General features: G+C 38.7%; 1 protein-coding gene across 1 annotated transcript in view; it reads right to left on the reverse strand.

Annotated features, from left to right (window-relative positions):
• CSMD1 (CUB and Sushi multiple domains 1) overlaps window positions 1-17,825 on the reverse strand; it is a 1,681,733-nt gene that overhangs the window by 242,017 nt on the left and 1,421,891 nt on the right. The window contains exons 31-33 of the mRNA XM_088021297.1: window positions 14,648-14,786; window positions 10,740-10,927; window positions 5,745-5,939 (exon numbers count right to left, since the gene is read on the reverse strand). Of these exons, the coding sequence (XP_087877423.1) occupies window positions 5,745-5,939; window positions 10,740-10,927; window positions 14,648-14,786 (522 nt within the window). The remainder of the gene's footprint in view (window positions 1-5,744; window positions 5,940-10,739; window positions 10,928-14,647; window positions 14,787-17,825) is intronic.

Raw genomic sequence — 17,825 nt, forward strand, 5'->3', positions numbered from 1 at the left:
TGATTTTATTCACTAGCACATTGCTTTTGCTGAGTAATACTGGAGCAAAGAAGTTCAAAATACTCGCTATAAGCATCTTAAAAAATAGACATTCAGTTGAATCCCAGTCTCATGATTTCCAGTGTTTTAATTAAACTGCCTTTACTTCAGTCCCTCTTATTTCACTTAAGGTCCAGGTCAGCAGAGCATGCCAGGAATGGGAGCCACTGAATGGGCGGCCACCTACCACCTGAACACAATGCCCTCACGGACCTGAAGTCAGAGTCATTTTCAGCATTTGAGAAAGCCTGTAGTTCTACAACTTCTTTTTTTTTTTTAAGATTTTATTTATTTATTTGACAGAGAGAGACACAGCGAGAGAGGGAACACAAGCAGGGGGAGTGGGAGAGAGAGAAGCAGGCTTCCCATGGAGCAGGGAGCCCGATGCGGGGCTTGATCCCAGGACCCTGAGATCATGACCTGAGCCAAAGGCAGACACTTAATGACTGAGTCACCCAGGCACCCCTCTACAACTTCTTGATATGAGAATTTTCAAGGACTAAAAGAAGGCAGAAATCAAAGATAATATATTGAATCTTTTGAATGTTAATCAGCACATGTGAAGTCTTAATTGATGGGCATTCTCGGAGATTCGTCAAACTCCTTGGAATTTAATGACCCTAACTTCAAAGCACCTCATTCATGCTTTGTGAGATTTTGAAGCTGTATCTTACAATAAATAGCATGTGAAACTTACATCTTATTCTAAGCGTCAAAGGAAAATAGCTTATGCATCCAAAAGCTTTGATCTATTTGTGATCAGCTTATAGATTTTAACTATACTAAGTGTGGTCTCCATGCTGATGCCTTAATTTGGAATAATTTTATCATTTCAGTGCATTTCCATTGATGTTTTTACAATTCTAAATAGAAAAAAATTATTTTAACTTCTGGTAGTAAGTTAAACTCCCAGGCCACAAGTTTTGCTTGAAATGCTGGGTGACTCATTCTACTAGTTTAGATACATCACTTATTTATTTTTTCACCTCATCCATATAAGTGTAATCGAGTTATTTCAGGATTATTTTTTTCCTTAAAAGCTTAAAGTTCAAAATTTAAAAAGTAAGTGCCAATAAAGAATGGAAATTTATCATCTTACAGCCATATAAAATTCAAGCAGATAACTGTGCAAATATCCTTTTTTTTTCATTTAGAAAATTCATACAGTTCAAATTTTAAGCCACAATTATAAATAAAAAATATAAGTAAATCATCGCTGGGGTAACATTTGGATGCCCAAATTATCAGACAGACTTCTGTCTTATCAAGGACACCATCTAATGAATTTGTGAAAGAATAACTACAAAGATTTATTTTGTTCAAGGGTAGGATGAAAGAATATTATTTTATGATAACATAAGACATTAAAAAAGCAAAAATACAAAATGAAAGAAAACTGACCTGACATTTTAGGTCCACTGCTGCCTTGATAAATTGTGTTATGCCTACAAGTTCTTCCTCAGACACTAAAGATAAACACCCAAACTTTGTATTTCAAACACAATTAAACATTTGTGAAACTGATAAAAAATATGTAGAGAATTTTCATTTCATTCTCAATAATTATTCGTCTGTATGACTGTGTTGATGTAAGAAATATATGGGCGTGGACTTTTCCATAACAGAAATTATTTTATGTTACTGTGATAAAAGAAAAATAGATACGTGCTTACTCTTTGGAAATCGACGTAAACAAATCATTTTTTACATAACATTTTTTACATAACAAAATAAACAAATCATTTCCTAAATGAATACAGAGTTGCAACAGCATCATGGCAGATGGTCACAAGAAATGTTACTCATCCATCTGGTTAATTGAAATATATGTCTCATATGTAAAGGCAACAAAATACAATCAAACTGAATGTAAACCAAAAACAACATAGCAAACATCCTGCCCCATGAAAGGGGATCTAGGGTGTTCCCATTTCAGTTCTGACTTTATAGTAAATTTCAGTGAAGAAAAACTGGAGCCAACAGATGAATCACCAAGAAAAAAAATCATATCCTACATTTAAAATAAACTACTCCAAAATGCACTGACCGCATTCCATAATATATGAACTATCGAAATGTTAAAAATGTAGCAGAAGTCCCCTGATTTCGTAGGTCGTCTGAATGATCCACAGATATTGCCATGCACAAAATGTGCTTTTCTCCATGACAGATCCAAAATAAACTATGGCAGGAAGTAATTTCTGGTTTAATGATTTGGGTTTTGAGTTTTGTTGAAATGTAAAAACCATAAATAAAAAGTTATGCTTTATGCACTTTGAGGCCTGGTAAATAGAAATTGTGCCTGACTTTACAGGTGGTTTACTTATGTGGTATATCTGCTGGGAAGTTCAGTCTGTGTAAATGCATTGGAGATACTACAATTACATGCTCAATAGTCACATGCTGACTGGATGTGATCGACAGTCTGGGATCATTGCCCTTTGTTATATGAAAATGATCATGTGTGCTACTTACATATAGATTAAAATTCACATATAGAATAAAATTTACATATAGAATCAAGATGTTCTATTTATTGAGCATCTACTTTGCTTGGTAGCCTTATTCATATCCCATTAAATCTTCCCAGCACTGGTTAGGCAGGTATTCTTACCCTCTGAACCGTGGGTGGTGAAGCTAGGATTTGGCTGCCTCTAGATGGATAACCCTGACTCCCTACTCTAGCCCCGCCCTGAGAAACTCCTTCCCAAACCATGAGGGTCCTCAAGACCCAGGCAGGTAGCTTGTGGGCAGCCCATGACCCCTGGACTATGGCCTGTCGGTGTGCACTCGCTAGGCCTTTCAGGAGCTAAGGGGCTGGTGGCTGTCAGTGTGAGAGCAGAACAAGGCGGCTAGCTGGGTTCCACACCCACATCCCTGGGGCCCTCCTGCAGGACAGGGACGGGACACGGGGCCCCCACTAACAGGACCCACTCCCTGACGGGGGCGTGAGCTCACACCTTACCCCTCCTATGTGTTCCAGCTGGAGCCCCTCAGCCTCCCCTCCTGCAGTGCCCTCCACTGTGTTCACCTCCCAGATGCCTATTATTCTAGTTTTTAGTAAACTTAGCTAGAAGGACCCACAACTTTAATGTTGTTCAATCTCCCAAAGCAACTCACAAAATAACTTAAATATGTAGCTGTTCAGCATTTTTCATTAATTAGATCCAAGGAGGGGCACCTGGGTGGCTCAGTTGGTTAAGCATCTGCCTTCGGCTCAGGTCATGATCCCAGGGTCCTGGGATCGAGCCCCGCATCGGGCTCCCTGCTCAGCGGGAAGCCTGCTTCTCCCTCTCCCACTCCCCCTGCTTGTGTTCCCTCTCTCGCTGTGTCTCTCTGTCACATAAATAAATAAAAATCTTTAAAAACAATAAAAAAAAACATGGAAAGCATGGATTCATAAATTGACCTTTCTGATCATGATTTAAAATTCAAAACTAACTTATGTTGCCTAGAGCTAAAAATCTACAAAATTCCCTTATAAATTTGCTTTTTATATATACATATTATTTTACATATATATGTGCATGTATCATATACATGATACACATATATTTAATCTACATTTAATATATGTTTAATTTTTATTTAACCTAATATATTTACTTTTTCCTAATGTATTATATTTCCTAATATGTATTTAATATGTCTTAATATATATTATATGTTTATGTTTATGTATTACTAACAATATAAATAAGTAATATACTTTTTTATTATAGGTTTACAGGCTTATTTCCCTTTATATTTATAGGTCTGTATATATGTATATATATAAAAAGAATAATTTACATATTTAACAAGTGATTTTCAAACTTTGAAATGTAAAAATTAACTGCAAACATTGAAACAGAAGTTTTAGATTCCTTTTTAAGAATTTGAGATGAATGATATTTCTCAGGCCCTTTCAAACCTATGAGGTTCTTGGGCATTTTATTTTATATATAAGGCATTATTCATATTTTATAAAGGGTACTTGCATTTTAAATGTACTTAATATGAGATGGAATTTATATGAAGTCCCTATGAACTTTAATATATACATATATGTGGATTTTAAGTCTATCTTTTATAGCTAAATTTCCATGTGACCATTGGGATAACCCCGTGGAGGGTGTTGGGTGGATATGACCATTGTCCCTGTAGAGAGGACACAGAGGTCCACAGGCACGGGGCCACTTTTCCACTTCACCCAGGGACTTAACAGTTGGTCTGGAACTAGATTCCATGTCTGTGGCTTTTCCTCTGGGCCGAAATAGTGCTAATGCTGTGGGGGGAACATAGATTTGCAACGAGGAAAACCCACAGGACCTGACACATACTTCAAAGTAAATATATTAGGATGGCCTTCTTTCTCATGCCCCGTGGAAGACAGTATGATGCTGTGACTCACACCTTATCGGTTAAGTTCAGACACTAATGAAAAACGTCGTGGACACACAGACCATGCATGAGGCCCACAGCACACTTAACTTTCCCTCTCAGCACGCTCTGCTCTTCCAGACCCGCTGAAATCAGAGAAGCATCAAGGATTCTACTTTTATTTTTATTACTAAAATGTGTAAGATTAGGAAGATTCAACAGGCTGCAGATTTTTTTTTTTTTGAGATTTTTCCATTAAAAATTACTTTCAGCCATTCACTGGTTGATTCATTTCCTCTAGAACCATCTATGCAGTGCTTCCTGTGGACCAGAAACTGGTGCTGGATCCTGGCAAGGCAGGGTTCCTTAGCCAAAAAGCCCTCAGGTTCATAAACGCAGAAACACAGACAGTGCAGTACAACCAAGGGCATTACGCCAGTTTGTTTTGTTTGCTTTAATTTTTATGTGCTAATTTTTAAATTCCACCTATGTGGTCAAAGGTATTAGTATCATTGTGAGCTGTCCTGAGGGAGGGGAAAGTTTTGGGTAAGTTCAATATATCTAACTAAACTGGTCCTTGAGTTCACTCCAAAATAACTTGGAAATCACTTTTTTTTCCTGCCAAACTCATGGGGTTTTACCATCTTCTTTTTAATGTGTGTCCCTCTCAGAGTAGAAGGTACCAGTCATCCGTCTACAGCTGGAGGAGTCTTCTCTGGAGACTCTGATGAAACCACGGACTACAGTCACACTGAGTGTGCCAGCGACCCGGAAATCTATGTCACCTCCTGTCACAGCCCGGCCCAGGGCATCTGCCACCAGGCTGTTCTCACCACAGCCCTCTTTGCAAAGGCCGATCGGACCTTTTAATACGTGGCTTTATTCATTTCATGCCCATATAAAGAATTACAATGATTGATATTTTGGGGGGAAAATGACACATAAATAGATATATATGGAGAGAGACAGAGACAGAGAAGGAGAGACACAGAGAGACCTAGAGACGCAGAAAGACAGAGATGGGGAGAGAGTGTCCCTAGACACTGGCATTAGTACCTCTTATGTACCTTGGGACTAGAATATGCAAACACAGACGTTAAAAATGCCAAATTATCTGAGAGAAAAATACCGGCCCTTCCAGAAGCCCATGACAATGGCCAATACACTAGTTCCATTAAATGAGGGAGGAATGTGAAGTTCTTGGTCCACATTAGCATGTACGGAATTCGACCCCAACCGCTGGTTAGAGGAATAGAGCAGGGAAGTGTGACGGCGTTTTAAAATGAGATTGGGCATTCCGAAACAAAAGTATTACTGAAGGGAAACACAGAATCCATGCGTACCGTTGCAGGAAGGCAAGGCTCGGCTCCAGGCAGGTTTTCCGTCTGCTCCGATCACACAGGTGATGGACGAAGGGTCCACAATTTTATAGCCAGAGTCACACTGGTAAGTGACAGTTGAGCCAAGCTTGAAGTCTGTGCCAATTCTTGTCCCGTTCATTATATTTCCAGGGTCAAAACAGGCTTCCCGTGGCTTCTCTGTGGAAGAAATAAATGTCAGCTCCATGAGGGCAGGAAACAAACTTCTGTTCGTTTGGTGGCTTACTCTTTTTATTTAGTGCCTAGAATGGTGCCTGGCATACAAGAAAGGCTCAAAAAGTATTCACAGATTGACCAGTGACCAAGCTATTAGTTAATTATCAAGTTCATATTAATAATGATATGTCATAAAAATGATTATCAAGTTAACAATTATCAGTTAATAATTAAATATCATAGAAAAATAGGAAAAAACTCCTATTTAATGAAAATATATTTCTTTTTTTAACCGTATTTTAGTGAAGAATTGCTATTGAATTACTGTCATTTAGGTTAAACAAATACAGCATTATTTTTTTGTGCATCTTTTTCTCCCTCCTCTGGATTATAGTGCTGAACCAAAGACATTGACTTAGGAAGAGTTGAGGTCATTTTCGACCTTTGGACTTAAAGCCTATTGACGTGAAATCACAGCACGTGTTAGGAAGCCGTGAGAGAATGCGATTTCTCAGGAAGACTGGTTTGGTTCATGCAAGCTAAGCGTGCTTTCTGATACTGGTAATAGCAGGTGAACCTTTCCGGGAAAGTGCTGGTGGATGAACCTCAAGCACTGCATCTGTCCTGTAATAACCACTCTGCCATCCCAACCTAATTTCAGGAACTGCCTACATGAATCCAGGCCTGTTCCGTACCAGGCACTGAGCTGGGGGCACTGCGCGCTTTAATTCTGCTCCTCACGACGCCTCTGCGGGGGTTGTCACCAGCCTATTGTCAATGTTGAGAATCTGAAGCTTGAGCTCGATGAGTTAAAAAACTTTCACTAAAAGCCTGTCTTTTCCCAACTATAAATACAAAACTGTCTGTTTCTTTTTTCCCTCTGACACTTGTAGCTATATGGTCAATTCCAGTTAACTTTTGGTGACCTTAATATTTTAAATGTCTTTATATTCAGTAGACCTTCCAAAATATTTCTAAATGGAAACATATATCTATAGTTACATTGTACATCATTTCATCATTTGAATTGCTTTTTGCTTGTGCATGTCAACATTCTTCATGCCATCATCAAAGTTCCTGGTAATGTCAGAAGGCTCGAGAACTGACTTTTATAGATCTTCAAGTGATCAATATAGAAGTTGTCTGAGATTTTCATCATTTTTTAGCTGAAAGTTATAAAAATACAATTTGGCTTGTGTATGTATGTGTGTGAGACAGAGAGAGATTGGGGTCATTAATGTGAATACATGCTCAAGGATAACATGTTTTTGCTCTCTCCTTTTGGCTTGACAATCTTTTCCCCTGTAGAAAGTTTACACATGTCAGTTTCTTCATTCATTGTAGAAAATCCAGTGCTGATCACACATATAAAACATTTCCGAAAATTATAAGGGGTAGACTGAACTGTTTTGGGCTGGGATTAATATTGGTCCCTATTTAAATCTTTTCTTACTGATTGTTTATGTGCTGCTTATTACTAATCCTACACACTTGTGTTTGGAAGAAGAACATCCTGAGAGATTGTGCAGGTATGCCATGAAGGATGAATAATGAAATGAGTTTTGAAAACTTTACACTGTATATTCTCTTAGGAATGGATGATATTTAGAAGAGGAAAAAAGCACAAAGTGTGGGAAGTTTTGCAGGAAAAAAAAGAGACCTGTTTAACTATTTATTCCTTATTTTCCATTATATTTATAAAAATCTATGTGTCAACATCAGCCAAACAGAGATATCTTTGGCAATTGCTGATTTAATCTTAATTCTTAATTATAAGAATCTATTATGCTGTTTTACTGACTTCCATACTTTGGCCAAAATGCAATATATGCTAAAAATATTATAGATTATAATATATTATTATATCATTATATATTATAATACATAATATATATTAATTAATCGAACATGTCAATATATTATAATATACATTATTATATTCTACTACTATGTTATAATGTATTATAGTATCACATTATAACACATTATTATATATTATTATATTGTAATATATGTGTTTTATATATATATACATACTGCATTATAACCAAAGCATGTAAATGTATGCAGACATATATATAAATAAATGTATATTATATGAATATATAACTTATGATGACAGAAACAATAATATGTATTATTATATGTAAAATAATATAAAACCTTCTTGCAGGCTTTTATTGGGCTGGTATTGGAGTCGTCCCTGAGAACTGTGGATTGTGTTGGGACCAGTGTTCTAGTCACTTTATCGAAAGCCGATTTGGGTGTTCTGAAGGGTAGGTGACATGTTAACTCTCTGTAGCTGCCTAAATCCCATATAGAGCCCGGAACAGTTAGTTTAAGCAGAGAAGGAGCGGATAAATAAACCAGCGGGCCCTGAAGGGTCGCTCCTGCTGTTTAGGAGGCTATTGTTTACCACCGTCCAGCAGCGCGCACGAAGCACCCAGCAGACAGGAGCGCTGCTCTAGTCTCAGGTGTTGCCTGCACACATGGCAGCCCCCCAATTCAGGACACCCTCCCACACCCCCAGGAATGCCTGAAACAACAGATAGCACTAGACCCCACATATACTACATTGTATTGTATATATACACCTGTGACAGTTTAACTTATAAATCAGGCACACTAAGAGATGAGCAATAATAATTAACAATAAAATAGAGCAATTATAACAATACGCTGTAATAAAAGTTATGTGAATGTGGTATTTCTCTCTCTCTCTCTCTAAATATCTTATTGCCTTGTCCTCACCCCTCTTGTGACAGGGTGAGAGGATAAAACACCCACCATGTGGGAGGTTAGGGGAATGACCTAGACAGGGTGATCCAGCATCAGGCGACGGGTGACCCTGAGGCTCTAGCTCGGGGGGAGGGACATCTGCTGAGGACAGACACAGTGGACCCCGGTCAGCCACACCAAGAACCGGGCAGCAAGCCACAGAGAAGGGGTCTACCACACATGCCCATTGCCTTCTCAGCCTCTTCAATCACGTTTCGTTATAAATCTCTTTTAGTTTAGTTGACTGGTTAATGCCACTTACATGATTATCCACATGGTGTCACTAAGTTAGGTTTCTGAGGGCAAGTGTGGTCTTCAGTTCTCCAAATGAACTGCATGGAATCTTTTGGTTTCATTCTTCCAGTTGTCAGTTCAGGATGTTCCACCATAAATCACAGATACTGTTTTTGCTTACAGTTTGTCACATTTTCTAACTCAATGACTTCATAACGAGCGGTGTTTTGCCATAGTTCGTGTCCGTTGTCCTTAAAGAGACACCCCTGAGTATTCCTGCCCTGGGGGCGTGCAGGTGGAATCAGCCAGGGGCCAGAGATGGCGGCTCAGTGAGGCTGCCCGCAGCTCCTACTCATCATGCTGTAGGGTAGTTTCTGCTCCCTGCATCTCTGACCCTCCAGGGGTGCGTGCTGGGGCAGAGCAAGATACTGCTCCTTCCCTTGTCTTCCGCCAGTTTTGTTTGTTCACTGCCTCTACTGGAGAGCTCTCCAAACATTAAGAGCTCTAGCCACCAGATAGATGGCTAGTCTGGTCACCAGAGAACCCAAATAAAAGATGCAGGTCTTTCCTTCCATTCTTATTCACTCACTCATTGATCATCTATTCTAGAATGCCCTGGAGGATACACGGTGTCCAAGTAGGCAGTGATAAATGTACATCCCTATATTTAGATGCAGTGTCATGCTTTTTTAAATTCATTATAGAATGGGCATTGTCATGGTGAAGTGCATTTCTGAGTACTTGTTAATAGAGAAACTACCTGATGATATGGTAAATGCTTAAAAGTACTGTCTTCAATTATTCATAAACATTACAGATCCCAACCCCAAAGCACCAGAACTCCGCTGAATGCTGAATTGCTTAATTTTTTTTTCTATTGTACATTCTAAGAAGAATTAGACAGTTTTGTAGGTTTTGGTGTTTAGAGGGAAATACATTAATTTTCTACTTAAAACCATGTAAAGAGATACAAGTCCAGTGAAGAGTTAATAGAAATGAAATGTGTTTTGCATTTTATTTGACAATTTAATTACTAGTAATAAGTAACTCATAAGTTTAAATATACATATTTTCATTATTTTTTCCAAAGCACTCACTACTGTGCATTGATATTTCACTAAGTCCTATTCTCTAATTCTTAGTCATGTACCTTGCATTTTCTTTGTTCACACGAGAAATGGATTTGGAAAGCGTGTAATTATATTCATGGATCCTATAGCAAAACTCTTAGTTTAGGGTGGTTTTTGTTTGTGAGTTTGTCTCTGTTTTCTCTGGATGTTTAGTAACGGGGATGGTGGATCCCAAAATGAAGTGGGAGACACCTGTCTGGTGACCACACAAGGAATCTCTGCCTGCCCTAGGCTCCTCATCAGACCAGCACCCATGGGTGCCAGAGCAGGGGAAGGCCCACAGATATTACACATGGAAAAACATGGAGCTAAATCTAAGCTATTTTGATGTACTTAGTCATTCTGATGAAATAAATTAGAAGATATTAAAACACATCTTAAAATAATTCTTATATGCCATCAAATCCTTCAGTACACAAATCGCAATTTATTTTTACATGGCCATAAATTCGGGGAAAAAGAAATTATTCATTTTTTTTTTCTTTCATCTAAGGTAGACATGTGTCTCTGGATTTTCTTCTCCACTGGAAAAATCGAAATGTCTTTCCCCAGACGGATGACAGGGATGTGAGCATTTTATGTATTAAACAGACATGCAAGACATCAGAAATAAATGCTTACAATGGAAAAATCTCGATACAAATTAAACTGATCACAGTACCTTTAAATTCAATCGCGAACCCCGACAAGCCCACAGAAGCATCACTCCGAAATGCCAGAAAAAGACTATTTCCACTACTCTCTATTCTTTCTGGGGCTTGAGAGCCCTGGAAACTTCCAAGGAGCGGTCTGTTGGAGTCCTCTCCTTCATAGATATGTAGGAAATCATAGCTGGGCTCCATGTTGAAACTAAAGGAAAGAGAATTCATCAGGTTAGGCACCTAATATGTATCTCTCATCTTCCAGACCAGAAAGTTGCTGAGATCACACAGTGAGTTCATTTGCTTCCAAGCAACACTTGTTAAAAATTAGAACGTGAAAGTTAAATGTAACGATAATTTAAATATCAAAATAGCAGTGCGTATAACAACTATTAATGGTAAATACTGTTAATATTTTACATAATGACCACTGTATTGAAAATAGTATGATTTTGAAGTTATCAGTAAGAAGATGAATCCTAATAACGTGGACACAGTATCTCTTCCCCGCACCCATGGAATTGCTAATGAAATATGGTTTGAAAGAAATGGGCCCAAAAGGGAAGAAGTTCCACTGATACTTGATTTCTCTGTGAATATTTTTAGTTTGAAAAACATGTATCTTTGGTATTATATTAAAGTTTTGTTTAAAAAATTCTTTCCCTTTGACTTTGTTTTTACTCTTAAAAATGTAATTGCTTCTCCGTGCTTGGGTAAATCGGCTGATGGGAGTCACCCTGTGAGGGTGCAGACTGGGGTAGGCACCTGCTGCAGCCCGTGTTTCTCCATCACTGACTTTATCTCAGTTTTCTCTTTCCCATTCCCTTCCTTCTGTCTCCACTCCTCTCTCTCTCTTTCTCCCCTAGTATTAAATACCCCGGTTATCCCCAAAGCTCTCAAGTGGGATTTGGCTTTCAGTGTCTCTGCCATTTTTGATGAGAAGGCTAATGATAGTCTGGGAGCTTCAAAAATGTACATACTTCAATAAAAGACTAAGCTTGCAGATGGGTAAGACCCCAGTGAGACCAGAACAAACCAACAAATTAGAGGTATTTAAGTAATGCATCCTGACTGGCCTTCCACTTCTCCCCCATCTCTGAATCAGGGCCTTTGTTTCCTTAGCAAGGACTCATTCTGAGCACTTCCACTCCCTCTCCTTTTAGTTGGCAGCGTATTTGGATAATAGGGATGGAGTCAGGAGTCTTAGTAATCACAAACATGGGCTTTGTTTACGCGGTTTTGTTTTTCTGGAGATTCAAGTGATGACGCATGAACACAAGCTCCCTCCAGAAATTGCCCACAGCATTCTGGAGGAAGTGACAAAGAGGGGGCACCGTGGAGGACCCAACATCACTGGTTCACCCAGCCCCGCATCACGCCATCCCACTTTACGTCAAGGCTACACTGGGTCCCGTGGGAGGTCTCTGGACATATTTATTAAAGGAAGTTGTTAAAGGTCTCCTCGTCTATTTATTTGACAGATTCCTTGAAATCAGAAATGAACAAGGAGTAAAAGATTGGCATTAGCAAGGATAAAGGCACCAACAGGAATGGTGTCAACCAAGTGGAATTTAATTAGAATTTTTTTTGAATACTTTAAAGAATGTTATTAGAATCTGGTCACACTGCACCCCCAATAATTGGTGTGGCTAATTACTGTGATAGATTATTTTTGAGCACTGGAAATACATCAAGTCACAGACGGAAAGCATTCTGACTGCTCGCTCTCTCTCTCTCTGGATATACCATAATCCGTGTGTAAAAGTCTGGAGTGAAATTTGTAACTCATTATGGTTCCATTTGTAACATCCATTTTCTTTTAAGATTTTATTTATTTATTTGACAGAGAGAGACACAGTGAGAAAAGGATCACAAGCAGAGGCAGAGGGAGAAGCAGATCCCCTGAGCAGGGAGCCCGACGTGGGGCTCGATCCCGGGACCCTGGGATCATGACCTGAGCCGAAGGCAGACGCTTAATGACTGAGCCACCCAGACGCCCGTAAAATCCATTCTTAATTCTACTTATGCTAGCTGCACGATCCATGAACCCCAATAATAGGCCAAAGTCTGGCCCAGCTTTTAAACCAAATTTAAATTGAGTCCCAGTGCGTGAGTAGCATAGGCCCCACAGTGTCCAGGGGCCTGTGCTGAGCCATCCCTCCCCAGTCATCCCAAGTGCCAGGATGAGCTTTGGAGCTAATGTTCTGGGTCAAGTAATGCCTTGTCTTTACTGGTAGTAAGGCTGGCTGCCATCCACCCCCAGCCCCCTAGAAGCACACCTGACTTTATTCAACTTCTAGAAGCTGTGCATCTGGGCAGCACGCATCGATGGCAGCCCCGCTTTGCTGGGGTAGGTGAAACCCTTGTCCCCCACCCAGTGCTTCTGGTCTCCCCTCCACCTACAAAGTAGATCTGGTTTGTGAGGTCTCAGGATCATTCCCACCTAAGCACACACATGTTATCTGTGTCTTAAAAGTCCCAGATGTTTGATTTTTCCATGAAATTGGGTCAGCTAATGACTTAAGAATCTAAAAGGTGGAAGAAAGCATGGAGATTTTCTACTTCAAGTGTTTTTCCAGAGAGGTGTGTAAAATAAGTAGGAAAAAAAATTCTTCTTGTATAAAACCACCTTCTGTCTTAGCACATGGATTGCACTTTGGGAACCTTGATAATTAGTCACTGTGACACACTGGAAGATAGGAAACTCCTACTTATAAGGCTCTGTGTTTTCTAAAAGGCTTTTAATTGTTAATTCATTTTTAATCTCCTGGTACCAGTGGTGTCTCCTGGTTTTTAAGGAAAGCACTGGAAGAAGTTAGCATTCACAAAACCCACAAAGATATCCAAAAATATAGCAGCAAATGTTCAGTGGTTTTGTGTAATAGCTGAGTGGCATACTAAGTATTCATCACGAGGTAAATTTATAGCAGCTTGAGTAAATTCAAGACATGATGGCTTATCAAACTACTTAACATTTAGCATCACAGACATTTAAAATTACACTGATTCAGATCCCATCAGGAGGAGAAAGTGAAAGAAAATAATCACAACCAGGCCTGGAATGGTGACATAAACATCAGAAAAGGAAACGTGTTCAATTGACAAATAAATATGATTATACCACTTCACCCTGGAAAGAAGTCAAAAGGACACAGCCTATAGAACCACTTATTTTTTTAAAACACCCCTTCCTTTAGTTCAAAAATCAAAATGCAAAAGTGGAGATCTTTGGATTTGGAAAAAAAATTCAATTATCATATATCAGATACAGGTAATATGATAGTCCTATAGAATTTATATTTATAAGATAATCACAATGTTTGAAACTTCATCATCGAGTTTAGCAGGAGTAAGTTAATAATTTTTTAAAGAGTAATGGCTATTAATTCAAAGTTTACAGCAACCACATTTGGGGGAACTTCCATTTTCAAAATTCTATCAAGTCATGATATCTCAATGATAATAAAGATATTATCACAAATGCAAAGGGCTACCTTTGAGAATATCAGGCAAGATGTATGATGGGAATGAATTCATTATCACGCATGTGGAGAAATAGGAGACACTGATGAGAAATTATACTAAGTATATCTATATCACGTTTTTATTACTTTTCTTGAATATTCTGTAAATTAAGCCTTCTCATGTGGAACATATTGCATGCAAGATAGTATTTAAAAGTAATTCTTGCTATGTCATGTGTGTCTTAATATAAGTAGAATGCTCAACAGCAAAGTAATATATTTCCATTTATGTCATCTTGCAGCCTGATGTAGTATCTATTAGAATGAGATCGAGCGGCTTCATTCAACGTGAAACCGGGCAGTCCGTGAAGGGATACACGAAGGAATTTTTAGGTATGACACTGACATTTTATAGGTATGACACTTGACATTCTACCAAAGAGAGATTCTGCAAAAGATGGTACCTTTTGAAAATCAAGGCAATGACAAAGTCTGGATTCACTTTTATTCTCCAGTCACATTCTTTGCCGGGAGGATATGGCTGTGGATAGTTCGGTGACAAAATGACACCCGCCGGGCCGGTCAGGTTCCCTCCACATGCAGCTGTCATGGAAGAGCAACAGTGCTGGTCAGTGTGAGGATTCAACCCCAACACTATGTGTTGGGGAATTAAGCAATTTTCCAAGTGAAAATTGAAGATCCAGGAGGACTGTACATTTTTCATGGACTTGTTCATGATTTCTATGTAACGTCCCGTCTTGTTTTTAGGGAGGATTTTTAACTGCTGACAAATGACTTGCTATAATCTTAAACCTTACAGATTACTTTACTCCCCCACACTTCTAGGATGCACACAAACACACACAAAAACACTCAGGAAGGCGAAAGAAATCCCCACGAACATCATTTATGGTCCTGCTAATTCTTCTGTCCTTTCTGGTTCACAAAGCCATTGCCCGTTTGTTCTAGAAGGCATGCTTCAAGTCCACTGTGTTTCACTATTGCCTGGCATGGTTTTTGATCAAGTATTCAGGAAATATTTATCGAGTGAACGCATACACGTTATTCCACATATTTCTCAACGTCCTCTGATGTGTGTAAGGTTTGGGACACAATTTAGAGTGTAAGTGACATCTGGGAATAGAGAACCAATAAGAGACTGAGATAGGATGTCAATCCTAAAAATATTATGTGATCACAATGCTCAGTATGTTACTATCACAAAAAAGCACTATAGATGATGCTGATCAATCTACTCTTTTTTTTTTTTTTACCTATCACGTTTTAATTACCTGGGTTTACATTTCTATTAGGAAGATGACAATTACGAAGTTCAACAGTGTTAAGAGACAAACCAATTTCCATTCTTAAACCTCAAAATGTTTAGGATGGTTTCATTTATTACATAGGATTTCTGTTAAATCTTCCATCATGTGGAAGGTGTGAAAACAATGCAAAATTCACAAGTATATACATTTCAGATGCATTCAGGAATGTGCTAGGTTTACGGTTCTCCATAACAAATACTGAGGTTTGTCACCAAGTTGCTTTAAGAAATCAGCCCAATTAAATTAAAATACTCCGTCTAAACTAGATATTTTATTTCACATAATTGGCCATGTATGCATATAGGAAAAAAAAGGTAAGTAGATAAAGAAATACCCTAATTGGTAATCTTTTATACACACACACACACACACACACACACACACACACACACACACGACTTTTTTGGAAATCATATGAAGGTACATGTGTTCTAATTTTCTGTGATGGCTGTGTCTTTAAATACTCATTTAGTGCTCCTGAAAACAATGTTTTAAATAAGATATATTCCAGTACTTTCTGTTAAAATTTCAGTCTCATTAAAGGCAAGCTCTACATGGTATCATAGGAAATATTTATAATGAATTCAGATATATACTCAAGGGTAAAATGATATAATTTTCACAGAAATGGTTAAACCCACATTTCCCCAGCATGCAGTTTGATTTTAATAAACTCCGCTGAGACCCCTGTCTAATCAGCTCTCCCAGGACGCTGCCTCTCACAAAATCAGGTGGAAAGCCTGGGCACGGACGGTGGCAGGTGGCTCGGGGGTGGAGCACACAGGTACCTCAGGGTCTGAGGACATTCCACCACATGCAGGGTTTGCAAGATGAAGAACGACAGATTCAGGCCATCGGCTACCAGAGTGTTGCCAGCAGGAAGAATTGGGGGATGACACTAGGTACTGATTTAAGCAAACCAAAGGGGCATTCTGGTCTTATCCCGAACAGATCCAAGGAGGCATTTCTAAATGAGGTTATCTGAAAACTTCCAGTAGAATTAAGTAGCACTGTCTTGCTGTGTTTGTTCTCTCTTTGGGTCAGACATTCTTCATTTTAGCTTCATTAGGTTTTAATTTGAAAGCTTGAAAAAATATTTTGGATAGCATTAGGATTTAGTACAAAATGTGACTCAGCCGCTCCAGGAAATCCTCCGGAGGGTATGGACACAAAGATGAAAACCACAAATTCCTATCAATCCTCCGTGCCTTCTTCGAAATCCTTAGGATCCTCTCCTTTATATATACAGTCACACCTTCATCCACCATGGCATGAAGCAGTTCTCTTTAATGAGACACATCCACATTTATTTCTGCATCAGAACATTTATGTGTTTACGCCATTAAACAACAAAACTAGTCTTGAAATAGCCACCCTGTAGATCAGGGCAAGATGTGGACACAAAATGAATTTCTGTAAATTTAGGGTAAATTCTTGCTTTTCAGAGCTCTTTACAAGTTGGACTTGGAGAAAAGGGATTGCAAGCTATATAAGAAAACAGGGATTACGGTGACTTCGAGGGAATCTGTCACTCAGAAGTAGAAAGTGGTGAGTGTCCTCTGATCTGGAGGCAAGTCATTTAGACTTAGCTAAAAACCCCCAAAGGAGGTGCCTCCACCATTGGAGTCTTTTGGGAAGTGGAGAAAGGGAGCTATCCAAATGATCCACAAGAAAAACAGCAGCAAATGACGAGGAGGTGTAAATATGAATAATATACCAACAGGTGAGAGGTTAAGAGATTTCAGAAAAGAGAAAAAAAAAAAAACAGGAAGGAAAACACTATGATAATAAAAAGGGGAAAAGAAATTAGTAGGCTAATCGATAAAGAACAAATTCAAACGAACAAGAAGAATACGAAATAAAAACCCTTCAACCTCACTATTAATGTAAAATGCCTATTAAAACATCAAAGAATCATCACTTTCTGCCCATATCAAATTATGACATTAAAAAATATGTGGTATTTTTTTCCCTTCCTTCGGAGAAAATAAACACTCACTCATGGCTCTGTTCATAATGTAATTGGTGCAACAATACTGAAAGAGTTTTGAAAAATGTTTTAAAAGCCCTGGAAGCACGTTAAGTTTGTAGAAATACGTCATTTATAAATAATCGTGGATACATTTTGCAACAAGAGGGTTCATTTCTGCAGTCTTCGTAGTAGAGAGGAGACGGAAGCAACCTAAGTGTAGAGTAAGATGGAATCATGTGTTCAGTGTTGGCTGATCCATGGAGATAGTGTGCACTCATTAAAAACTAGCAGAGAATACACAGTAGCACAAAAAGATACTCATTTTGTACGGTAAGTCAAAGT

The sequence above is a fragment of the Eumetopias jubatus genome, unplaced genomic scaffold (assembly GCF_037043125.1).
Source record: "Eumetopias jubatus isolate StellerSeaLion01/CBP00866 unplaced genomic scaffold, mEumJub1_p1.0 scaffold_2, whole genome shotgun sequence".
NCBI classification, from domain to species: domain Eukaryota; kingdom Metazoa; phylum Chordata; class Mammalia; order Carnivora; family Otariidae; genus Eumetopias; species Eumetopias jubatus.